Genomic DNA, 24,993 nt, shown 5'->3' with positions numbered 1-24,993 from the left:
CCAGGTGAACATATCTCTTCATTTACAAGTGAAAGATGATGCCTTATCGGGATTTCCTTTGATATAAGTCAACACTTTTGGATAGGGGCACAAACGTGCTGTCCTGGTTGGTAAATCAGCGCTCCCAGTGGCTGTGGGTGTTGCAAGTGCAAACAGAGTATCGGGGGCTTTTCCACGTTCCACCCAATCGACCAAGGCCTTGAAACCATCGCCGGGGAACCATCCTGGCCCGCCGCTGCAATGTTCTACACCAGGGGCGGAAAAGAAGCGATAGTAGTCTCCAACTTCGGGGTCGAAAGCTCGGACGCGGTCATAGTAGTCCACCGTGCCATTGTAGAACGCATATGGATCCTTCATTCCGTGCCAGGTAATCATTTTGTTTCCCAATTTCTTGAATTCAGCAAGATTGGAGTCACGAGTTCCAATAACGGACTGGAACTCCGTCACGGAATTATGAAAGAGTTGTCGGAACTCTTGCAGACCGATTGTCGATAGATCCAGCAACGGATTTTTCGATAAAAATGTTGCAAGCCAGTCGGTCGAGAGGAAGAACGGAGTAGGCTCACAGGCGTCCGGCGAAGAACAGTTGGTCCCACCAAGTCCTGTGAGAGGAGCATCGTGGGTTAGGCCGTACCATAGTGAGGATCCGTCTGAATCCTTGGGACCAGCCCATACAGAAGCTGCAAACTTTGCACTTTTCTGAGACAACGTGATCGTGTCGCTCGGGTTTGTGCAACGCACTTTCTTCCCAACGAGTGTGAAAGGGTCGAAATAGCAGAGACCTGGCATAGAAACAATGCCATCTTTGACACCATCAAGTTCATCACAAGCTTTGATAGCAAAATTCGTTATAGCATCTAATTCACAGGATGATGGATAATAGTCTAGTGAAAAAGGGATTAGCGACTTTCGGCATTTTTGACGACTTTGTTTTCAGACTTACCGAGCTCCTGCATCAACAATGGAGGCCAATACTGGGCAGGTATGAATTCATCCCAGTTGATAGCCGGAGATCCCGCTAAAATCCCATCATACTGCGCTGGGAAACGTTGTGCCAGCATATGGCCTTGACGACCCCCTGTAGAACAACCGTTGAAATACGAATATTTAGGCAGGGATCCATAGAATAACCGCGTGGCAGATTTGCCGAATGAGGAGGCCTCGTCCAGAGTGATAGAACTGAAATCTTCAATAAGTGACCAATTCAAGTCGTCACCCTTGAGCGCCCATGATTGAATGCTGGCTGAGGCTGAGTGGCCGCCATCGGTGGAGGCCGCAGAATAGCCCTCAAACACAGGTTGAGCGAGCGAACTGGCTGTACCTGTCACCCACCCACTGCCACCCATACCGACGAATCGGCCATTCCACGAGGTGATGGGAAGCCAGACCCACGTATTGATTGTATCGTTTTGGCCGACATGGGTGTATGTGATAGTGAGTTGGCAAACTTCCACAGTGCCGCTTTTAGTGCTGGGGAACGCGTTGACTAAGTCGCTTGGCGATGGCCAAGTAGTTTGAGCGACCACAGAATCGATTGAAAGAACATCGATGTTGGGCAGAGTGAGAGACTCGAAAGTAGCATTTGTGCACGCTTTCGTGGTACTTCTTGGGGGATGTGCCACAGCTAGATCCAAAAGCTGGAGCAGTAGCACTAGTATGCACGAGCGATGATGAGGAATGAGCATCTTGGCTATGTGAGCTGGCTAGCGGAGCAACTGAAAACTCTCAATTGAAAGACATCTGTAAGCTCCTCAGGACAGGGAATATCCTCCTTCATTTTATAGCTTACTCTCTGGAGAGCAAACAATTTTGTATATAGTTTGCCGAACAACACTCATCCAGCTTACGCCATTCTAGTCTCATGGCCTGTCCCGCCACGGCCTTAAATCTGACTGTGCCTTGATATAATATCGCTGGAATGAACTTCCGATACCTTTTCTTCTCTCATTGGACGAAAAGAGACCCTGATGAGCGCCGACCTCTCGGCACCGGTAAATTGACAGTTCATACACTATATCTAGGCACAATGCTTGACCCCATTCTCCCTATTCGGTCTAGCTAAGATATTCTGCCCCGCCATATATTCGCCCAACGGAATATTCCCTCTCAAGCAAAGTTCTTTACTTTGCCGGCATGTGGTGAGCGGAGGAATAGCAGACTAAATAGTTCTGTGGACTAGCTCAAGCAAACAAAGGGGGCTGATCCCTGAGGCAAGCATGCTATGTCAACATGTTTCCTCCTTATCGTTTTACATTCGCATCCTACAGTCCCCGGGGGGATTGAAAAGCTCTTTAGATTAAAATAAAACGATGAAAAGACTCAGCAAGGTAATAAATGCAAGTTCGAGGGGTCAGGTTTCAGTTCTTCCAGTCGTGGTCGAATTCTACTCAACCTGGCGTGCCAAGGAGTGAGCACTAGTGTCGAAATGGAAGCAGCCGAACCCAACTTGTGCTCAGCCAAATTATCCGCCCCCGGGACATTTCCATGTGAGAATGGCGATTGATTTTGATAGGACAGTCAATCTTGACCTAAAAGTTTTCATCTTTGGTAGTAGTTCACCGGCGTCTATCTGCTCTACCTCTCCAAAAACAAGGCTTGGAAGCGAACGTCTCTGGAGCCGGTCATGGTATTGGGGGCCCTCTAGTATTGAGAATTTGATCCAGGGACATGAATCGACTCGCCGTGTCCAACATGCGCCCTCAGGATCCCCGAAGGCTATAAGACCTGGTCATTGACCGAAGAATATCCGACAAAAAATCTCCGACCCTGCTTCTCGGTCAAAACGGCATGATCACCCGAGTCAGACAGCGGTAGCAAGTTTATGTCGAGCTTGTTCTGCAGTTGCACCGGGCTCGCCACACAGTGTATCTTCCCAAACTGACCAGGCCTAGAGGATGTATATCAAGATCCGATTCTCCACTCAAGCTTTTGGCCTGCAGATTGTATCAATACGAGTGACAAGACAGTCGCAGTCGGCGGCACAGGCGCAACGGGTCTTTCGACTTTCACCAGAAATTGCTCACGACGCCGACAAGTTGACCTAGACTATACGCCTCAAGCCACTTACGCCGGAAAGACTTGCAAAGCACAAGGAGTCGTTGAAGTAGACTCGCGAAACCCGTGGTACACGAAGGTATGAGTGTTCACTTTCGATGAAACCGCGAACAAAGTCTACGAGAACACAGCCGAGAAGCGCGAAACCGCCTGAGAGTATTTACCAGGGAAGCGGCTGCATAGTAGGACACAAGACACACAAGCGCATGGCAGATCCTCCGAAAGTTGAGATCCTCGTTCCAACAAAGCCGCCACACCCCTCGGCGGTAAGCAGCCTTCACTTGAATAGGACTAATCAAAAAAGAAGGTCTGGCCTGGTCATCTCTGCTGCATGGAATTAGCTGCTTGTTCTGTTCTGACCTGGGCGAGGCAATTGTTGGTAGAAGAGTGCCAGACTTCTCCTCGCCATGCAACAATTTGCCAATCGAATACAACTTCATGGCTGCATCCATGCAGAGCATCGAGAGCCTGTCTATGACGCATGGCGTTAGCGTTAAATCAAACTTCCGTCAGCTATCACACGCTCACTTCTGGCAACTTTGCGGGTCTCCATCTCAAAGGTGACGACAGCATTGTCAAGGTGACTGTTGGAGACGCCTTAACTTTTTGCAAGCAGTTCGGACAGCTCGGCCATCTGACAAAGATCAAGACAATATCCTTTCAGGTCACTCCAAGGGTGCTTTGGTCTTTGGTGCGCCGCTAAATGGGGAAACGGTTGAGATGACTACTTTACCTACTGTCTTCACGAAACAACCGATGGACTTCAAAATTCTGGAGATGAAATCTTGGTACAGGCGAAAATATCGACTCTAGCCGGATATGGTCTCCGAGTCTTCTAGGAAGACTCGACCGGAAAATAACAGGACCCCTTTTATTTCAGATTGAGGATTCATTCAAAATACTGAATAGCGTCTCCTGCATCTCGTGCATCTCGTGCTTCTATCATTTCTTCGGCTCATTGATTTTAATGTCACCCGAATCCATCGTAATCAATTCAAGTCCCATGAAGTGCATTGACTAATTTATGGCTCCGGTGGAATTCTTTGTTCGTTACAACCTCAAAGAGGCCGCTGGTCTACTCTGTTCGTGAGATAGCTCTGTGGTTTATTAGGAAGGCAAGACCCGAAATGACCCATGGATACGCTTCAGTTATTGAGATTACTCTTTTTAAATTGAAGTTTCATAGTAATAAATAGACATGTCAAACGTAATAATAACTGCCTGCTGGCCTACGCAGGAATTCCTGGACCGCGTGTCTCTAATCCTCAAGCAAAAAGCCCACGTTTTAACTCCACGGACAGAAGGACAATCTAGACTTCAGTCGAGGAGAGAAACTCTGTGTTCTCTGAATGAGATTTCTTTGAAGAGCGTCGTGGTTTCGATGGCCGAGAAAGAACCTTCGATGGGTGAAAAATGCTCATCGCAACCATGGTGAAGAACATGAGCGTTGAATCAAAGACATACATAAACATCTCATGGCTAATGAGATATCCATCGTTGCCTTGGGCGTATTCAATCAATCGGAAAATTGATCGAATGAGAATGAGAATGCTGGCCACATACAGCCCAGTCATGACAAGTTCCCAGGTAGTGGAGCGCGATCGGCTGAGAGACTTCTCAGTGGGGTTTTTGCGAATCCGGTAGTGGAAGATTGATGAAGCTACGATAAAGACACTGAAGAACACTAATTGTACGGCAAGACCGCCAATTGTGATGTGCTCGCCAGTGGTGATCGCGCTGAGAGTTCCGCTCGCCATGATCCCGCCGCCTTGATCCATCATTAGTTTTCATTAAAGATAGTATTTTACGTGAAAGGGATTGCTTACCTGCTGCTTGCATCAGAAACGCGATTACATCTCCTGTGACGAAGATTGCAGTAAGCCATTTTACTGGCACCAAACTCAACCTCTCAGCATCCAGATGCACGATGAGTCGGCCCAGAGTCATGTATATGGATGCCGCATACAGAGGAGGAGCAAGAAGGATCATGATTGTTCCAACTGAGTAGATTGGGATGTTTTCTTTGTCGTTGTGGGCCAGCGCGCGGCAAATGTAACCTATGATTTGAACTATAACACCTGTCAGATATGCTCTGGGCTCTTGTGGTAATCATGTTAAAGGGTTGGAGGCCCGTTGTATTCAGGCCGGTTAAACTCACAGGCTCCTCCGACGACGAAGATGGTAAAGTACCAGGATCGTGTGCGAACGACTTGGTAAAGATGATAGAGAGTCGCAAGGGCAAACACGACAATGAAGATGATTGCAGCCACGAGAGAGGGCGTATAGCGGTAGAGTTTAAAGCTCACCCCATCATTCTCGTTGGTACTCATGTTATATGGACGTCGAGTTTGGATTAACCGACTTCAAAATGGCTCGGTATACTTCGAGAGATCCTCGAGGCGTATGGGGGGATTGGAAAAACTGTTCGAGGATGTGTAAATGAACGGAAGAAATTGAACAAGTTAGACATAAGCGCGACGGCTCGATAATTTAAATGATATATTTCTCTAAGAGCCGTACTCGCATCTGGGGCAAAAGTTAGTTTTTCATTTTTTGCAGGTTGTATCCGCGGGACTAGATGGTCGGGACTGGCAGACCCACCCGTATTCGCATTCTCGGGTTTGCCGATCTTGTTCCCTCTTGAATTGTGGGCTTGGGCGGCACTTTTCTTATCTATTCATAGATTGGAAATGAACAGAATTTTCGAGTCTGCCTAGATAGTCCGACATCTTCAGACCCCTGGAACATCACTGGTCGATCTCCTTTTTTTTAAAAAAAAAATCCATAGAATCAATGTACCTTCGTTACAAGGGACTTTCATATTTTCAATGGTAGAACGGACAGTATTGAATAGTTTCTAGGCGCTCGTTTTCCTTGGCAATCTCTGTTCGAGGCTGTTGACAGTGACAGAAATGACGATGAGCATGCCATGTTGCACCGTTGACATCAGTGAAGGACTAGGATAATTTTTACAACAATCCAACTCAAACTAGTGATCAGGTAATTAATCTATAGAGAGAATCTTCAACGACTTTATCCATAGCTAGACATCAAGACTCCTTTCTCGCCAAGCGCTGCCACGTATGTTTGGATGAATCGTTTTATGTGGCATGCGATGTGTGTATGCCCTACAAGTGCACAAATATGTAGCAAACGGCGGTGGCGATATTATCAGGTACTTCGCTGTTCCTATATATGTGATTTAAGATATACAGGTTAGTGGCAACTTCATGACCTCGTTGGGCCATAGCATGAATGTTGACAGTTGGCTATCATTCAGTGAATCAATAAGCGCATTGACTCTTAGTATCTCGATTTCAAAGGAGCCCCTCATATACCAAGTATCCACCAGAGTGTTTACCAGATAGAAATGAGCGAGGATGACGAGCGAGTGTCCATGAAGGCAGTTACGGTCGCTTCTCTCAAGCGACGCCAAAAAGGCACTAGGGAGCAAAGCCGGCCAGGATAGAATCGCTGCCTCCTCAAAATCCAACTGGATCTCCTTGTCCGTAGGATATTCGGTTGCCGCACACCGCAATACGGATAAAATGCGCGAGTAAACAGAGTCTAGGATGCGCATTGTCTCGAAGTGCGCATCCATGGCCCAGTCTAACGTCGTGGACGATGAAGGTTGAGATGTTGGCGTGCCCGAGTAGCTAGATAAGTCATCCGGGGCGGGTTCAAGCGCATTTAAAGAAGCCTTGATGGAGGCGACTGCTTGATGAGCACCTTCGGCAAATTTCAATAGGCGGGGTGGGCAACGAGAAAGCCGAGATGGTGCATCGAATGATGAATTCTCCCAACACTCATCGCCATGCGATAACATCAATAGCTGCCGGAGCCGGCTGGTTTTCAAGACAGGCCATTGATCACCTACCACGGAAGTTACACCTCGGTTGAGGTATAACCAGTTAAGGCGTAGGACATCATTTGTTAAAGAAGGGTTTGCCATAGCGTTGCTCATCTCTTCTGCCGCCCCAGTAATCGGGTTGAGGTCCTGAACCCCGAGGAATGCAAAGGCAAATGCAATAAGAAGTATGGACCCCGTGAAAACGAGCTCAGCGTTAGAAGCAGAGATGCGGGACACTTCTTCTCTGAAGCCTTCCAACCCTCTTTGATGATGTTCTATGATGATTGCCAAGTCCACTGTATCTGAGTCTTCAACAATATCAACAGTCTCTCTAGCATCAGCCTTCTGTTTGATCATGTGTATTCCCCCCAGTGCTAGGAGCAGATGCATCAGAAATCGACTTTTACTCCCTAATTCAGGGATAATCCGCTGCCAAACATCGGATCTCCTCTGGTGCAACGTCATTCGTCTTGCAGTGTGTAGATGGTAATATTGAAGGAGCTTCAAGTCATTCATCTCTAGATCTCCATGCCGGGGTTGGTGGGATTGGTTCGAGATGATGGCCGGTGCTGTCGCATTTATTGATAAGGGCTTGATGCAACCGAGACCTCTATCAGACGGTTCAAAAGAATCCGGTAAGAGTTTCCCATCGTCTTTCTCTGTATCTGGTCTTGATCTAGGAGGTCTTTTCGAGGGCACGCGTGGGGGAGGGTAGGAGCAGGGTTCGCCTCTGGAAGAACATGTGCCACAAGCGGGTTGAATCTCGTCGCACTTGGGGAAATCAGCATGTGGTCGGTAAAATTAACAGGTCCGGTCGTACCTTCACCCTTCGAAATTTGCAAGGATAGCAACCATTGCGGGACTTGGTGTGGCGGGCGCGATGTCTTCTCACAACACGTTGATTGTCTGCTGTATCGGAAGCTGCCGAAGCTACCATATCTTGGTCCATTTTTCGGATAAGAGAAGTTTCTGATGGTAAAGGAGAATATCCACCATGGTTGACAACATTTGCGCAAAGTTGCAGCCTATGTCTGGTGATTTGGCTAAGTAAAATGCGGCGAGGGACCCTGAGTGTAGGGCGACCCACAGCAACCAGAAACGTCGACACCAAGCGGTTTCCAATTCCGGTCCACTAGGCTGTTGGCAATTTGATGGGAATGTGTTCTACAGACATAAATTTAACCCGTATGGGGTTTGAAACTCTTAGAAGTGCGGCAAGCCAGCCTGAAAATACTTGGAAGATTGCTACCTAGAGGAACTTGAGGCTGTTCAATGCGAGGGAAAAAGGAGAAAATACTGCAAGAGGACAGAATAAAGTTGTATCAGTTCGGGGGTTGCCGCTTTGGGTAATTTAAGGCTCATATAAAGATACTAAAACCTCCCCTACCCGAGTGACCATCCACCAATCTGCCCTTGGGTTTTCAGACTGTCCTGACTATCGCTTGTAGGGTTATCGCAGAGTCTCAAGGCCACGATAATCGCCATTTCCCTGGTCCGCATAGTTCGTCAAACTCGTTGGTTTGTATCGAGATTTCTTTTTATAACAGAGATTGCTTTTTTCGCAGGGGAGCCTTCAGTACTGCTCCGATATGTCCTAGAATTACTCAGTATTCACTTGTGGGGATGTTCTTGGGAAGAAATTGAGTCACTAATCAAAAGTTGAATAGAGGTATGAGTTGAACTTTGGTGCACGGTGTGGAATATCAACATTGCTGATCTGCGCCTTGCAGTGGAAATATCGAGTAAGCGATGACCCCTATGTGATAAAGAATTAAGGATAAAACGAGAACTAGCAATGTATTAGAGAAGAACAGCAAGGAAAGAACTGCAGTTAGCTACCAAATTGACTAACTAGTTAGTTAGCAGCACATCGAGGCCTGAATTAGAGAGCACCAGAAACCTCACTCATGAAATGGAAGTATCCAACTTCAACACAGATAATCCTTTTAAGGGGCTCTTATGGGAAGTCCCACTGTGGATCCAGATGGCCGATCTGTGGCTCTCCCAAAAAGGTTGTTTGGGGGGACCCACCCGTATTCTTATCCCAAATACGAACACGTCCAGATTCGCCTTATGTCTTCAACAATCCTTTTCAACAATCAGTGGACACAATCTTGATGACCATGTTTGAACTACCGTTTTATTTAAATGGCCCCAGGAGGCTCCTCTCCTATCTTTAACTCTGGTATAGGGGTTTCAAGGTTATGGCCATAGACTCAATCAAACTTCTCTTCGCCCTGATTGCGGCTGTCAATGCGGCTTACAGCTTGGCTCCATACGCCCAGACACGCCATAACCCTGCCATACCAGGATGGCACAGCGACCCCAGTTGTATCTTTGTCCCTGACAGAGACAATACCACCTTTTGCGCGTCGTCAACGTTCCTCCTAACGCCCGGAATCCCAATTTACGCCAGTAAAGATCTCACAGCTTGGAGACTAGCCAGCCACGCACTTTCCCGAGAAGCTCAATACCCGGAGTTCAATCTATCCATTCCCCAGACCGATGGAATCTGGGCTCCTACACTCAGATATCACAGGGGGTGTTCTACGTTATTGTCATTTACAAGAAAAACATTTCTGGAAAAAGCACCGGGCTGATATTTAATTCCACAAATCCTTTTAGTGACAACGCTTGGAATGTCCCCGTTCAGTATCAAGCCGAGTCCATTGATCCAGACCTTTTCTGGGACGACGATGGTACATCATGTTGCAACAGCTGGGACCAATCTTCAGACAGTGGACGTTACGACTGGTGGCCTAGGGGAACCAAGGCGAATCTGGAATGGTAGCACTGGCAACTTCCTTGAGGGCCCCCAACTTTACAAAAAGGATGGCTTTTACTATCTCCTGGCAGCTGAGGACGGCTCAGGACTGAATCACTCCGTTACGATAGCCCGGTCAAAGAGTCTCTGGGGCCTTTACCAAGGTTACGAGAAGAATCCTGTCTTGACAAACAGGAATACCTCGGAGTATTTCCAGAACATCGGGCATGCGGATCTGTTTCAAGATGCGAATGGCCATTGGTGGTCTTCTGCTTTAACTTGGCGCTCTGGCCCAGAGGGGCAGACATATCCCATGAGCCGGGAAATGGCCTTGACACCTGTGACCTGGAAACAAGGAGACTGGCCCTCTTTTGCGCCCGTGCGTGGAATTCAGGAAGGATGGTATCTTCCACCCTCAAAAGCTATTCCTGGTGACGGACCTTTTGTCAATGATCCAGATATAGTTGTTTTTGAGCCCAACTCTACCCTCCCTCGTAATTTTGCCTTCTGGCGTTGGCCCAACAAAAAGTCATATACCGTCTCCCCCCCTGGGCATCCTAGGACGCTCAGGCTGACACCATCAATGGCAAGCATTACGTCTGGGTACAACAATTACACAGCCGGATATGACTGTACAGATTTCACTCTCATTATGCGCCGACAGACAGATACACTGTTTCAGTACAGCGTTGACGTTTCCTTCGCGCCAACGGTAGAAAATGAGGAAGTTGGGGTAACAGTGTTTCTCAACCAAGTCCAAAACATCAATCTTGGTATCGCAATACTGCCCGCCAATTCCACCAACAAAACAGACTCGACGCTGAAGCCTCACTTACGTTTTCTGGTATCTGGACTTGTGAGCAATGAGAAGGATATACCAAGTCCTTTCGTTACATCTGTGCCAAGTCCTTGGTCGCAAGATCCTATTCGCTTGATCATCCGTGCAGAGAATGAAACCCATTATTCATTCTTCGCTGCTTCAAGCTCTCGCCCATGGGATCTTCTGAGATTAGGGCAGGCTCCTGCGACAATAGTGAGTGGTGGAGTTGGACCGTTTACGGGTATGCGCTGTTCCCTTTCGTAGCCGTCTTTGTGTGTCATGCTAATTATATACTACTAGGCTCTTTGGTAGGGGTTTATGCGACCACTAATAATGGAAAGGGGTCAACCAAGTCATATATCTCCAGATGGAGATACTTCGGCCTTGCCCAGGAGATTGGGAATGGAGACCTTGTTCACTCTTAGAAAGCTTATTGACCGGGAAGGACTTTTTTCCGTTACTGTACATGTTTATAATACATCTAAACAAAATCCAGGCATAGAATTGATAAACTTTAAACTACAAAGGCCGGACGACTAATGGAGAGAAGCGAGAACATGTTATAATAGCACCAACAGCGGTCCGGGCATCAAGGTCTCTATAAGGCATACGTTAGGGCACCTCTTTGAAGGAAGAAATGCTTGTGAGTGGTGATTTCTTGAACAAAAAGGATCAGAGAGTAAAAATGAAATTTTTTAGTTGCGACTAGCACCGCATAACCTTTAGCGCTAAAAATAAAGCTTAGATCTAATAATATTTATCCAAGGTGCGTGACTATATAGGGCTCTCAAGCATGTTGCATTTTGTGAAAGAGCGCGACAAGGGAGAAAAAGAAAAACAAAAAAAGAGGAGAAAAAGGAAGAGGAGAAAAAGGAAGAGGAGAAAAAAAAAGAGGGAAGCAGACTCGTCTATCTTTGGGGCCAGAAGAAGAAGAGCATATGGCAGATGTGAATATAAAACATTGAGATTATACGCCAAGTTAAACTCCGTATGGTTTGGCAATCTGCTCTCCCGGGTTGCGAGTCAATTCATAATCTGAAACGACATCCAACTGGCGAGTGATTTCATGGGGATGAGCGACATTGAAAACAACCATCGCAATGAAGATGAGCAGTGAATCAAAGATATACAAGTAAACCTCATGATGCAAAAGGTAACCCTGATTACCCTGTATGTATTCAACAAGTCGAAATGCTGAACGGACGAGGATCAAAAGGCTGGTTGCATATAGAATGTTGAGATGTTTGCGCCATTGAATTTCTCCAGAGAAGCAGCGTGGGATAGGGTATTTGCGCAGCTTGAAGTCGAACAGAACAGAGACGACGATGAAGAAGCCAAAAAATATGATTTGGACAAAAAGGCCAGCGATGATAATGCGCTCGCCAGTCTTCACGCCGTCAAGACTTCCGCTACTCTGAATGCCGCCACCTAGATGCAAAGTCAGCATAATTATTTTTACCGCTGGTTGGATTTTTTTCGACAATACTTACCAGCACCTTGTAGTAGAAACGACATCACATCGCCAGTGACAAAAACCTTGGTAAGCCACTTCTTTTTCAGAATCGCATGCGATTCTGCCTGTAGCACCAGAATGATCCGCCCGAGTAGCATGTAAATTGAGGCTGCCAAGAGAGCCGGGGCGAGGAGCAGACATAGCGTCTGCACTATGTATGGGCCTAGCGTCCAATCCGGACTCTGTTTGCTTGACGCGGCACGGCCGATATATCCAACAATCTCAACTGCTCCTGTTAGCCCATGTATCAAAGCGCATGTAGTCAGGTCGCACATACAGAGGCCTCCTATCACGAATGGAATGAAGAACCAAGTTCGAGTTTTGAATAACTGGAAGATGTGGTAGAAGGTGGTGCCCATAAAAAGGAGTGTAAAGAGGACAGCACCGGCCATGCTTGGGTTATAGCGATAGAAAGCAAAGATTGCTTCCTCATCGGAGCGAATCAAAAGCACTTGGTCTTGCATTTTGACTCGATTGGCCTTTGTTATTGTGGTCAAGTTTGGAAAAGATCCTGTTTTCCAGTATGTTGAGTATGGATTTTGAAGGTCAAACCTCTTGAACTTGTCAGAGCAGTTCATGGAGTTGTCTTATAATACTTTACATCAAATTTTTCAAATACAATTGATATAAATAGCCCGGGTTTAAGGGGCATCCAGTTCGTTAATTCGTATGTATTGGAAGGGTCCGAAAACGAGTACGGGTGGGGTCGGCGGCAAAGCCGACTCGAATCATTGAATGCTTCTTTCCGGGTGCCTGATTCTCCATGATGAGGATTCTTATGGGCAAACCGGTGGATTACTTGTACCTATAAATAAAAAAGAAGGGTGGGGGGTACTTCAGGAAGAAGAAAAGCGCAAGCCTGAATACTTGGAGCCGTGGAATCCAGCCATACAACTCTGGTCATGAGTCGAGTTTCTGATATTTTATCCCTTCTTGATGGCGGTTTCCAAGAAACTCTACTCGGTAACTATTCAAGAAAGAAAATCGAACCTTGGAAGAGAAATTCGAAATGTATATATACTCAGGTATAGAATTGAGATGAGGGCCAAAATCTTTCACAGTCTTCGCAGTTCCAAGGTTACTACTTTGGCAAATTAGGACAGCTGCGGCCCATCCGAATCTGACGCCTGGAATCTAGCAGTGAAAACTGATTGCTCTTGACTACAGGCTGATGAGTACGTTTGCGTGGGTGTGAAGTCGACTTCTACTCCGGCTGTTATAACTGCCACCATATCTGTATCTGGTGTCACGACTCCGTCTCCGATCTAGATAGGCATGGTTTCTACGTGTGATACCTTTTACGACGTTCATTCCGGTGACTCGTGCTATGATATTGCTGACACCTATGGTGTCTCGCTGGATTCTTTCTATGCTTGGAACCCAGCGGTCAAGACAGACTGCTCGGGACTTCAGCCAGATGAGTATGTCTGCGTTGGTGTCAAGGTAGCCACTAGAACCGGTGTCACGACGCCGTACCCTGTTCAGGCGGGTATGGTTGCTACGTGTGACGAGTTTTACAAGGTCATCGCAGACGATTCGTGCGTCGATATTGCCAATGCAAACGTAATTCCAGTGTCTTCTTTCTACGCCTGGAACCCGGCCGTGAAGACCGACTGCTCCGGCTTACAAGGGAGTGAGTATGTCTGTGTCGGCGTATCTTCCTCATTATGGGAGCCGTAGCTAGAATGAAGCGCCAGTATACGATTAGACATGTCTTGATAGGAATTTGATAGGACTTTTTTGAATAGACGAATGGGTATTAATGACCTTCCAAGGTTCCAAGATTAAAACTCAATGCAAGACATTCAAACCTTCGGCTCGGGATCAGCTGGGTAGCATTCCTAACAAATAATTCCCAGTTTCTTAAGATCCAGGAAATTGACGTTGGGCCGAATGTACTCCGCCTCAAAAAGGTCATGATTCGTCCCGTATCCGTCTTTGGGGCTGCGTGTATCTGACCCAATCAGGGGATTTTCTCCAGAGCCATAGAGAAAGCTTGCCACCTCGTCTGAGAGCTTGATGAACCTCCCCGGCCATTTACGATGGCCATCCATCGCGACCGTGACGGTCGGTTTTAGTGGTTGATCTCTCTTGGTCCAATCCAGTTCCTCTCGCATCCTCTCTAGTAGACCAGTCAAACACAATTCATCAGAGGGGAACTCGATAAATTCCAAGTTAAGAGATCGTAATGAGGATGGTGCCAATTTGAGTATGTCTATCAACTGCGACGTATCAACGCTGAAACGAGAGAGCGCTAAGTGAGACAGATTCGGCCACTCCTTAATAGGCAGAACCTCCTTCAGGGGAATAGGTAGATCCCTCATTGAAGAATGAGATCCATTATTGAATGTAGTCGATAAATAGACATATGTCAATTCCTTGGCAAGACTCATAGCTTGACGGAATAATCCGCTTTGGAATCCTGTCCAGTAACCACTACTACCAGTAAGTAAAGACAGATGAAGACGCCGGAAGCCTGGACGTTTCATAATGGCCGTAAATTGATTGTATTCCTCGCACGGCCGGTCGAAAATCAAAAAGTTTAGTCCGGTATGGAGTTGCTTAGAGTCGAAGCTTAGCTCGGAAACATTATGCTTAGCCTGTGATAAAAGGCGAAGAACAATTCGAGCCCCTCTCCATAGCTCCTTGTAGTCCTCGGTTGCCTCTGACCACGGTAGCGGCTCGACAACCTGAGAATCAACGGGATCATAGTGCCATCCTCGCGGAATTGGATAATTGAATCCGTATGGAAATTCTCGGATCATAGGTGTTTCGTATAGCGGAGCAAATAGCCAGCCGTGAGCCGCAGGCGTAATGGTCACTCTTTTAAGCCGTGGGAATCGCTCTAGGCTGTAAAGAAAGGCTTTTTTATCGTCTTCGGATCCGATCACAGACGTCTGATCATCATATAGTTGTCGATAATACTTCCAGCAGGCTTTCAACGGCATTTGGGCATCCATCTGGTGCTGACGTGCAACATGGTCGGGTCGGTCCACGTCGCGGTATTTCCGATGCTTCATCCTATAGCGGTTCTCATTGCATTCCTCCGTGAACCAGATAGGACATCCCTCATTAGGGTTGATTTCCATGCATTCGGGGTCGATGCTTAGGTGAAGGGATTCCCATATTAACGGCGCCAATGTAAACCGTGCGTCGTCCCAGATAATCTCCCTGATTTCGTTACGAAACTTTGGATGATCTGCTACAGCCCGAAAAACTTGGATATTCAACGAGTTGGCCGAAAGAAACACGCGTGAGGAGGAGGAGAATGGTGAAATCTCGCCGAGGGCTTTGCACGTCAAGCGCAAGGACTTGACATCTTTGTTTGGCAGAAAGGATACAATGGATGAAATTATTTCAGGGGGGAAACTCAGGAACCACGGGCTTCGTGTTGCCATCCCGGACGAGGGGACTGGTGAAGCCCTTGGAGGTATGTCAATGGGTTGAAAGGTGCGAAGTTGCAAAGATGTCAAGATGTGGGTGAACCCTTCACTCAAATAAAACCAAGTGCCCCAGGGCAAAGCGGCTCAGTGTCAATTTCCTGATTTGAACATGTAGTTCGTAAACAGCGGACCTGTGAATTATCTGTTCGAGGTAGTTTTGCCGTTTTGGATTTAGTGCCCGAAAAAGCTCTCGCTGGTAGACTTGGGGGGTGCCTGATTCTCGATGATGAGGAGCCTTATGGCCAAACCAGTGGAGTTTTTGTCTCTATAAAAAACCGAAAGGTTGGGAGGACTTCAGACCAATTAAACAGAGCAAGCCTGAATTTGATAGTAGAGTAGGGTAGCGCGAACTACGTACTCTCTCTATATAGATCAGAAGGCTATATGCTAATCATGTTTCTTATAGCAGGTCTTGCCGATATTTCCTGCCTCCTCATACCTCTTTGGTCACTTTGTCAACGATGCGGTCAAATGAGATTTCTGCTCCTACTGCGGCTTTGAAATGGCTTCTATGTGTGAGTGCGACGGAAATTTTACCCCAACTGTTGGATGCAAAAAATGACCCAAATCTCGAAACAAGCTGCCGGCGGAAAATTGGGGATACTGTGGGGCAGAGGCTGGAAACAAGACAGGTCCATACCGTGAAGTAAGGTATGAGGTGCAATGCATCTTCCATGCTGTCATTCACGTTCCTGAGGTTGGATTTCGCGCGTTGGCGCCCTGTGTGCAAATCACCTTCTGTCATGCATTAGTCTACTTGCGAGGAGTTATCATGATGCTTGAAGTCATCGCAACATTGTGATGTGTATGATAATTCAGTTCAGGATAATGTTCACTATACCAAGAAGCCTCGCCGTGAACGGGCTACAGTAATATGACACAAATTCGAAGATACCGCAATTTTGATGGTAAATTTAGCAGGACTCGAGGTGTAATAATACTGGCACCTGACTGTCTCATTTAACAGGCCATATTGATCAGTGTCTGTAAGTGAAATATTGCTGTTGTTTCAGGACAGAACAAACTGCCTCAAAGTAATGCTTCCCTCGAGCTCTACAATTGCGAAATTAAAGATCCCATACCGATAGCCCATGAAGAATTCCCATGTGGCATTCAAACTGTAGTCACCTCCCAGATCAGTGAAGGTAACTCCATCTAAGCTGTACGCAAACTGCCCCGTCGCGACGGTGGGCCGAATGTCTGCTGTTGCACGCAACCAGACTTGGTCCCCAGAAAATCCAACCGATGCGATTTCGTTCCCTGTAGATATAGTATTCCAGTCACTATCCATTCTCAGGCCGGTAGTAACTCCAATATGGGTGGTGCCATCGTTATTGACAATACCAATCCAAGCGGAAGAGTCCCGAAGAAGAGCAAGCCCAGCCCGACCTCCAGCTTTGATAGACGAAGTGCTGAACTGATGTGGCCGACGATTTCGGCCCGCGGATCCGGTGCGTGAGAGTGTTCTTGGCGCGATATAGATCATTCGTCACGGAAGCAACGTGGAGAGTAAGTCCGTCGTCAATTGACCACTTGGAATTATCAGGGTTGTGGTTCCATTCCCACTGTGCGCCTAAAGTCGGACCCGAGAAGGTGTCGGTGCTGTCTGCCGGAAAAGACGAAGTCGTAGTACTCGCTGCAATGTTGGGTGTATCATACGTCGTGCTCTAGGAACCATTCACAAGGTTGACTGAGGGCCACCCGTTCGAGTCCCATCCAAGCGGTGCGAGAACTGGAATACGTCCACCGGGGTAGGCATCCACAAAGGCCATGAAATACCAATCTCCGTTAGGAGTATCCACAATACCTCCCTGGTGTGGATTTCCGCATCCCGGGACTGGGTTGCCAGCATCGGTGAACAGCTCTTGGATAGTGTAAGGACCCCATGGACCAGTCGTGGACTGGAGAACATACTCCGAGGATGGAGATCCGGGTTTTAATACCAGGATATAAAAGTTGCCATCTTTTTCATAGAAGCGAGAACCCTCGATATATCCAACATCTGATTCATATACCACCTTTGACGTAACTTCACTCAATCCGTCCGATGACAGCTCGGATACATGAATGTTGGTGCTTCCATAGGCGGCATACATTGTATCATTGGCGGCCACTAAAAGACCAACGTCGTAGTAACAAGAGTCAATGACAGCAGCCTGCGCCCAGGTAGCATCAACAGCAGAGGCAGTGTAAATATATGTCTTGGAGAAATCAATACACGCGATCCAATAGTAGGTTGATGTGCTCGCACGATATCTCAGCGATGATGCCCATGTGCCTTGGATATATGCTTGGCCGCCGTCTAGGTAGTAACCGGAACCAAATGCCAGCTCTGGCACTGAGTGTCCAACCATCTCCCAATCCACGAGGTTATTGGAACGTAGGATCGGGGCACCGGGAGAGTAGTGCATGTTTGATGCGGAATAGTAGAACGTATCGCCAACGCGGAATATGTCCAGGTCGGCAAAGTCCTCCCATATAATGGGATTTGAGAATGTCGCTGTCGCAACGACGGCAAAGAATAAATGAATAACTACAGCGAATTTCTTTTTTTGCGCTGAAGGAGGTTATTAGTAGTTGGGCTTTCAAGATAAACAAATGGCCATTTGAGTGTTTTATAGGCAATAAACCCTATGGAGAATAGGCTAAAGAGATGGGAAGCCAAGTAGTCCCTGAGACATTATACCCCAAATATATGAGCATTTGGCTGTTCAGGTAGATCACTGCCCTATGTTAGCAGTACTGTCGGCATCAATCCGGCGTCAAAAACGGCCAATGACCCCGGGCTTCCACATACTCGAGCGAGTCCAAGCTGAGAAACTTCAAGCCACTCCAGGTATTCCGACGCCTTAATTCGTGCAGAACGTAAGATGCTGAAGATCAGATTACTAGGCTTGTATGTGTTTGTCACTTCCATTGTGCCTAAATTAATTATTATAACTTATTAAGAAAAATGTGAATCATTATGGCGAATTAGCCGCGATGTACCAAGATAGGCAAATCTGCGGTGGAGTATACTCGGATATTATTATATGGTAGTATTCTTGTCTCCTGGCGCGAAACAAAAATCAATGAATAATATACCATTAGCCGGGGCTTCCGAGTCTGTAAGAAAAGGGATTAGGTATCTATTCATTTGGAAGGTATCTTGGCCTTATATAAAGTTGGCCTAAGGCTTTGGGTTCTAATACGATATATACGACACCTCGTCGTGCGACGATATAATCTTCCTACCCTTTCTTGGCTGTAGGATTATGACTTCTAGCTGCATACCATTTAACAGATTACCATCATCTTGGTGTTGCCCGTAACTCATGTGTTTATTAAACATTAACCGCGGTCACACTTCCTCGCTCTCTAAGACCTAAGTTCGCCGTCCAGTCTCCCGGTCAAGCTCTATGCACATGTCTTGACGCTATAACGTTACTCGGTGATCGACAAGTATCCACTGATTTTCGGCCACACTCAACTTGCTATGAAGTTATATCTAGTCCATATATTATTGGACCATATTTGGTGCAGAAATTTTAAAAGACTTTAGAGGGCTAGCGCTTATGGCGACCTTACTATATAGTCTAGAATAGAAGATCACTACTTTAAATAACAAGTTTTCACAGCACGATGATACAATAATAGACAAATATTAAGTTACAAAGTCAAGTAAGAAAGCTACTGAATCAAAAGGGGATATATATACCCCGTGAAGGCTTCATTGATTCGGATAACCTAAAATTGAGGGCCGAACCGCGATTTGAGCGGGGCCTCGCGCATAATGATACTAGGGGACTAGAATTTTGTTTCTGTTACTTTGTAAGTCAGTTTGAGATCAAATATGAACACGGTATAGTGAACCAATAAGCGCGAATCTTTCCAGATCACCAAGCTGAGTGGTGAGGAATGCGTTCTCTTTCCAAAATTATAGCCTCCACAACGTTTGCCTATCAGGAAACAGGATTATGGTATTATATTGCTAGCTATTCTTCATCTAAAGAACATAGTAGAGTACTTCAAGACCGTCTTTGTAGAAGGAGTCCAAGCTATGAAGAGGTGTCTAGAGCGACGACCTTGTAAGAGGAATAGGGATTGATATAGCGGAATGTCGACCGCTCGTTGCAATTGAACAGATTGGATTATATTGAAGTTCTCATAAAACAGGAAAGGTCAAGTGGCTTATGTAGTCGATGTGAAACCTGAGTGGCATCGGCTCACATTAAGGTGTAGTGCTTCAATAATACGATAGGAAAAAGCAAAACACTTTATTTTTCAAAAAAGAACCTGCAAGTGCAAAATAGCATGCCTTACTTATAGAGTTCTTCGCTTTCCAATCGCAGTTCAATAGTTCAAGAGTAGCAGTCGAACTCGGGTACGCGATTCAGTACGCGTCGGGGCGGTCAAACCACGCCAAACTGCCGCTTTTGAAACACAACTCCCTCCTCCACCCAAGTCCATGTGAGAAAGCGCCTATCATGCCTTCGCGCTCTCGCCCTGCTCCCGAGGTCGAGGATGACTCGGGGCTTCGCAGCCTCTCCTTCAACCAACCCCTCTCATGGCGCGTGGGGCGCGCCGCCATTCCCATCGCGGATCTCCTCGAGCGTCTCCAGACGCTCGCGCAGGAGCTTCGAAAACTTGACCAGGAGGAAATTGACAAGGAATCTCTCCGCAAGGTCTCGCAGGAACTTGCCAGCGGGAATCTGCTTGCTCATAAGGACAAAGGTGTGCGGGCGTGGGCTACGTGCTGCATCGTTGATGTCTTGCGATTATGCGCCCCAGACGCGCCGTTCACGCGCAACCAGCTTAAGGTATGGCCATTGACAATACACCGATTGGCGGGTGCTTTGTGCGATCGGACTTTCTGACTTGGGCGAATTAGGATATCTTCACTTGTATCGTGTCCTCGATTATCCCCGCGCTGGCGGATCCATCCAACGCCTACAATGCACAGCACATCTACGTTCTGGGATCGCTTGCCGAGGTGAAGAGTGTGGTTTTGATGGTCGATCTCGATCACCCTGACTCGCTCATCGTACCATTGTTCACAGGATGTTTCGACATTGTTTCAGGGTCCTCGAAGGCCTCCACCGGTGAGGAAGTCGCCAAGAATGTCGAATTTGACATGACCCGAGTCCTTGTCACAGTTATCGACGAATCGGTTGTTCTGGCGCCAGAGGTGGTTGATATCATTGTCGCACAATTCTTGCGGGTCGACCCACGAGTCATGGACACCTCGAATAAGAAAGGAAAGCGCCCAGGTACACAGGTTGATTCTAAGCAGGATACCCTACTGTTGAAAGATTACCCCGCCGCCTATAACATGGCAAAAGCTATTTGCCAGGCTTGCCCCGAACGAATGACCAGCCACATCAGCCAGTACTTCAACAACGTCATTATCGATGCGTCTGTACCGGCTGGCCAGACAAACGGTTCCAAGCATGGTGCCCGGAAACCCAACCTTGACGACTCTGATGAGGAGGGAGAGGACATCAAAGAATTGAGCAAGGCTCACCGTCTGATTCGGGAGCTCTGGCGTGCCTGTCCTGAAGTTCTGCAGAATGTGATTCCCCAAATCGAAGCAGAACTGTCTACGGAATCAGTGTCCCTTCGATTGTTGGCTACACAGACGATCGGAGACCTCGCGGCAGGAATTGGAGTTGCAGGACCCCCTCCCTCACCTCCCATGGACCCTGCCACATACCCACCTGTGGCTCTGGTAGACTACGACAAGACGATCCCTCAACCCAATGTTCTGTTGACTCCAGTCTCTCCGAAGCCATTCTCCCAGGTCCATAACTCGGCGTATGAATCATTCCTCAGTCGTCGCCTTGACAAGACCCCGTCAGTCCGCGCTGCGTGGGCCACGGTTGTGGGAAGGATCCTCCAAACATCTGCTGGTGGCTCTGGCCTACACGAGAATGAAGAGCAAAACCTTGTCCGACACCTTGCCTCAATGCTGCGCGATGTCGATGAGAAAGTTCGTGTGGCGGCAGTGGATACTGTTGGGCAGTTTGGCCTATCTCAAATTGTTCACAAGCTGGGTGTGGATGGTGGCTGTTCAACACCAGACTCGCTTCTTGCAATTCTCGCTGAACGAGTCAAGGACCGTAAGCCCCATGTTCGCGAACATGCCATGAAGATTCTGGCTCGGATGTGGGCAGTTGCCGCCGGTGATATCGAGCAGAATACTGAGCCCGTCGTTTCGCTCCTCAGGGATGCACCATCCAAGATCTTCGATGCATTCTACACAAATGATCAAGAGATCCATGTCCTGATCGACCGTGTGCTGTTCGAGACACTTCTACCCCTTTCATACCCGCCCATAAAGGCGAAGCTGTCTCGCGGCAATTCGAACCAATCACAAAAACAAAAAGATAGCCAAGCTTCTGAGCCTGAGCAAGAGACGGATGTTGATAAAATTCGTGTTCGTCGAATCCTCACCCTGCTCCGTGGTCTAGATGAGAAGGCTAGGCGAGTGTTCTTCGTCATGTTGGCACGTCAATTGTCGATGAGGTCAGTCGTGACCCTTTACCTCGAGGCATGTGAGAAGTACAATGTAAGCACACCTCTGTCCTATGTTCACAACCTACAGCTCATACTAACCGGATTGAAGGGCGGCGTCTTTGACAAGGACGAAGAACAGATCAAGGCCCAGCTGTCCAAGATTGTGGATTCCTTATCCAAGACCTTCCCGGACGCTGCACGCGCATCAGCAGATCTCTGGAAGTTCGCCAAAGTACATGACCGTCGCAGCTACCAGTTGATTCGCTTCACTATGGCTGCTGTGAGTGATTATCGCACTGTCGTCAAGGCTACAAAAGAGCTGCAGCGCCGTGTACAGACTGCCAATAACTCACCGCTGCTTGAAACATTGACTCCGCTTATATACCGCTGCGGATCCTTGATTTTCAACCGCAGCCATATCCCCGCAATCATGAGCCTATCCCGAACTGATGAGAACGGATTGGCCAATGCCGCTCAGGAGATGCTGAAGCAAATCTCCTCTCAAAATCCAGAGGTCTTGGAGGCCCAGGTACAAGAAATGTGCAAAGACCTTGAAGCTCAAGCTCCCAAGGCTTCTTCGGCCGGTGATGCCAGTACCGACGACATTCTGAAGGCTTGTTCTGGCTTCGCTAAGAAGCTTCCTGCCAAACTCCCCAAGGAACGCAAGTTCTTCCAAGCTCTTACCAACTACGCCCTCTACAGCTCGTCACCGCATGCGGCAAAGCACGCTGTCTCAATTTTGATGGCTACCGCTGACAAAAAGGAGATGTATGCCAAAGATCTTGTACAAAAGTGTGTTAAGAAGTGGACATATGGGTCTGATCGGTTCCTCACTCGTCTGGCTGCCTTGTCGCAGCTCAACCTTCTCGCGCCAAGAGAGGCAGACGAGGAAAGCGATGCAATCATTGCTATTGCTATCAACCAAATTCTGCTCACCAACCGCAACCCTGAACCAGAGTCTGGATATACTTGGTCAGAGACTGTGGATGATGAGACAAACGCCAAAGAGTGGGCTCTGAGAATCATTGTCAACCGCCTTCGGGCTAAGGATGGGGCTGACGATGAAGCGGACTTCCGTGCTCATGCCAAGCCCGTTTATGAGACTTTGAACAAACTCATCGCTGGCGAGGGCGAGATCTCCAAGAAGAAAGATACCCCTGCCGGCCAGAAATCCCGCCTTCGTCTCCTCGCCGCAAAGTCTATGCTCAAGCTGTGCGCTTCCAGCACCGTTTGCGACGGGTTGTTGACACCAACCGATTTTAATGCAATTGCTTTGGTTGCCCAAGATCCGCTATTGCAGGTGCGAAGTGGATTCGTCAACCATCTGAAAAAGAAACTTGTGCAAAAGTCACATCTGAGTCACCGATGGTACATTGTTCCCTGTTTACTTGCCTTTGAGCCCGTTCACAGTCTCAAGGAGAGCACACTCACATGGCTGCGCTCTCGTGCGGCATACTTCGCTCAGCAGGCACAGGCCAGTGGAAAGCGGACGGAACAGACCATGGTCATGGAACTGATCTTCTCGCGCCTTCTGTCTCTTCTTGCCTACCACCCTGATTACCCGTCCGAGGATCTGGACGAGTCAACAAAACTGGGCGACCTGACCGACTTCTCTCAATACATCCTTTACTACCTCTCCGCAGTGGCCAACGAGCAGAACATGTCCCTGATCTACCACGTCGGACAACGCGTCAAGCAATTCCGAGATGGCATCACCAAATCTGACGAGATCTCTACCCGCCTCCACACACTCTCCGACCTGGCTCAAGCAACCATCCGCCGTTTCGCAGACATCTACTCCCAGCAGCACAAGTTCGGCGGTGCCGCCGGCGCAACCAACATCCTGCAAACATATCCAGGAAAGATGGGTGTTCCCAGCTCTCTCTTTGCGTCCATGAGCGGCCACCGTGAGGCCCAGGACGTCGCCGACAAGAACTTCCTTCCTGATGAGTTGGACGATCTGCTGGACCGTGTCGTCCGAAATGCCATGAAGCCCAGAAACGCCTCTCACGTGGCACAGGGCGGATCGAGCAAGAAGCGAAAGCCTTCTCTCGACACCAATGGCAAACCCTCTGCTGCCAAAAAGGCACGCAAGGATAAGCCCACTCGTCCCCGTAAATCCTCATCATCGGTTGGCACATCCAAGCCTAAGCGCAAGTCCAAGAATGAGGACGCCTGGTCCTCTGATGGAGGCGCCAAAGATTCCATACCCGCTTCAGCTCGCAGGCGCAGCGGCAGAGGAACCGCCAAGCAGGAAGTCAGCTACATTGACAATGACAGCGATGAGGATGACGAAGAGATGGCAACATGGGATGAGCCCGCAGAAGCCAACGACGAGCAGGACGACGAGGAAGTGGAACAAGGAGAGGAACAGGAAGAGCAAGCAAGCGACGATGAAGAAATGCAAGAGGCAGACAACGACGAGGAAAAAGCAGACGATGATGAACCAGGGGAAGCCAGCGAGAAGGAACCAACTCCACCTCCCATCCCCGCAAAGAAGCGAGGAGCAAAGGCCGCTACGGCTAAGAGTCCCGTCGCAAAGAAGCCTGCGACTACTTCTTCTACCTTGCCGACACGCCGCTCTTCCCGCCGCGGTTAAATCCCTTTTTACCTTGATATCTCGATACCATTCTGTCAAAAGTGATCATCGGCACTCCTGTCTCCTTTTCATCTGATTTATCCCTGTCTATTCCACGTTGTGCCAGATCAGATTCTTGCCTTCTATATCATACCGTATCCATATTCACTTCACTTTTCTTATCCATATCGTGATTCCCATTCTATTTCAGTTGATTTGATTTGATTTGACTTCCTTTATTCTTGTTCCTGTTTCTGTTGATGCTATTGTTTATCCATATTTTCAACCTACGTTCTGTTCTTTGCAGACGATGCTGGTTCGAGGTGTATACCCCATCTGCTTTCTTGCTTGATGTTTATCTACATGAGCCTTTCTGTATCTGGATTTTGATCGATGGTTGTTTGTTTGCGGTTTCCAGTCAAATATGTGTTCTGTCTGTAAATAAATTGAACTGTAGTTTCAAATTTATTTGTCCT

The 24,993-nt window shown here is 47.7% G+C and overlaps 10 protein-coding genes across 10 annotated transcripts; 4 read left to right on the top strand and 6 right to left on the bottom strand.

The window, feature by feature from the left end:
• Nucleotides 1-18: 18 nt before the first annotated feature.
• Nucleotides 19-1,685, bottom strand: PENARI_c004G11436 (uncharacterized protein; the record flags this gene model as incomplete). The annotated part of the gene is made up of 2 exons (XM_022629452.1): nt 19-884; nt 944-1,685. The coding sequence occupies 2 exons, from the start codon at nt 1,683-1,685 to the stop codon at nt 19-21; spliced, it is 1,608 nt and encodes a 535-aa protein (XP_022490977.1).
• A 2,679-nt stretch (nt 1,686-4,364) lies between these two features.
• On the bottom strand, nt 4,365-5,384 carry PENARI_c004G05184 (RTA1 domain-containing protein; the record flags this gene model as incomplete). Its single annotated transcript, XM_022629128.1, has 3 exons — nt 4,365-4,822; nt 4,881-5,123; nt 5,213-5,384. 3 exons carry the CDS (start codon nt 5,382-5,384, stop codon nt 4,365-4,367), a joined length of 873 nt encoding a protein of 290 aa, XP_022491227.1.
• Nucleotides 5,385-6,256: 872 nt separating this feature from the next.
• PENARI_c004G04536 (uncharacterized protein) lies at nt 6,257-7,261 on the bottom strand (the record flags this gene model as incomplete). The annotated part of the gene is made up of 1 exon (XM_022629088.1): nt 6,257-7,261. One exon carries the CDS (start codon nt 7,259-7,261, stop codon nt 6,257-6,259), a length of 1,005 nt encoding a protein of 334 aa, XP_022490765.1.
• Nucleotides 7,262-7,898: 637 nt separating this feature from the next.
• PENARI_c004G12164 (uncharacterized protein) lies at nt 7,899-10,913 on the top strand (the record flags this gene model as incomplete). The annotated part of the gene is made up of 5 exons (XM_022629495.1): nt 7,899-7,951; nt 9,096-9,446; nt 9,530-9,603; nt 9,644-10,729; nt 10,789-10,913. The coding sequence occupies 5 exons, from the start codon at nt 7,899-7,901 to the stop codon at nt 10,911-10,913; spliced, it is 1,689 nt and encodes a 562-aa protein (XP_022490980.1).
• Nucleotides 10,914-11,467: 554 nt separating this feature from the next.
• PENARI_c004G10803 (RTA1 domain-containing protein) lies at nt 11,468-12,465 on the bottom strand (the record flags this gene model as incomplete). The annotated part of the gene is made up of 3 exons (XM_022629419.1): nt 11,468-11,916; nt 11,979-12,227; nt 12,279-12,465. The coding sequence occupies 3 exons, from the start codon at nt 12,463-12,465 to the stop codon at nt 11,468-11,470; spliced, it is 885 nt and encodes a 294-aa protein (XP_022490638.1).
• A 472-nt stretch (nt 12,466-12,937) lies between these two features.
• Nucleotides 12,938-13,681, top strand: PENARI_c004G09033 (LysM peptidoglycan-binding domain-containing protein; the record flags this gene model as incomplete). The annotated part of the gene is made up of 3 exons (XM_022629321.1): nt 12,938-12,964; nt 13,169-13,216; nt 13,271-13,681. The coding sequence occupies 3 exons, from the start codon at nt 12,938-12,940 to the stop codon at nt 13,679-13,681; spliced, it is 486 nt and encodes a 161-aa protein (XP_022490778.1).
• A 161-nt stretch (nt 13,682-13,842) lies between these two features.
• On the bottom strand, nt 13,843-15,399 carry PENARI_c004G03523 (uncharacterized protein; the record flags this gene model as incomplete). Its single annotated transcript, XM_022629037.1, has 1 exon — nt 13,843-15,399. The coding sequence occupies one exon, from the start codon at nt 15,397-15,399 to the stop codon at nt 13,843-13,845; it is 1,557 nt and encodes a 518-aa protein (XP_022491035.1).
• Nucleotides 15,400-16,759: 1,360 nt separating this feature from the next.
• Nucleotides 16,760-16,957, top strand: PENARI_c004G01843 (uncharacterized protein; the record flags this gene model as incomplete). Its single annotated transcript, XM_022628960.1, has 2 exons — nt 16,760-16,895; nt 16,953-16,957. 2 exons carry the CDS (start codon nt 16,760-16,762, stop codon nt 16,955-16,957), a joined length of 141 nt encoding a protein of 46 aa, XP_022490833.1.
• Nucleotides 16,958-17,111: 154 nt separating this feature from the next.
• Nucleotides 17,112-17,855, bottom strand: PENARI_c004G02082 (putative xylosidase/glycosyl hydrolase; the record flags this gene model as incomplete). The annotated part of the gene is made up of 1 exon (XM_022628969.1): nt 17,112-17,855. The coding sequence occupies one exon, from the start codon at nt 17,853-17,855 to the stop codon at nt 17,112-17,114; it is 744 nt and encodes a 247-aa protein (XP_022491251.1).
• Nucleotides 17,856-19,910: 2,055 nt separating this feature from the next.
• PENARI_c004G10469 (sister chromatid cohesion factor PDS5) lies at nt 19,911-24,538 on the top strand (the record flags this gene model as incomplete). The annotated part of the gene is made up of 3 exons (XM_022629399.1): nt 19,911-20,243; nt 20,315-21,991; nt 22,049-24,538. 3 exons carry the CDS (start codon nt 19,911-19,913, stop codon nt 24,536-24,538), a joined length of 4,500 nt encoding a protein of 1,499 aa, XP_022490957.1.
• Between the last annotated feature and the right edge of the window lie 455 nt (nt 24,539-24,993).

This window comes from Penicillium arizonense (assembly GCF_001773325.1).
Source record: "Penicillium arizonense strain CBS 141311 chromosome Unknown PENARI_contig004, whole genome shotgun sequence".
In the NCBI taxonomy this organism is placed as follows: Eukaryota; Fungi; Ascomycota; class Eurotiomycetes; order Eurotiales; family Aspergillaceae; genus Penicillium; species Penicillium arizonense.
Note: the sequence above shows the minus strand (reverse complement) of the source record. Positions and strands in the feature narration are given on the sequence as shown.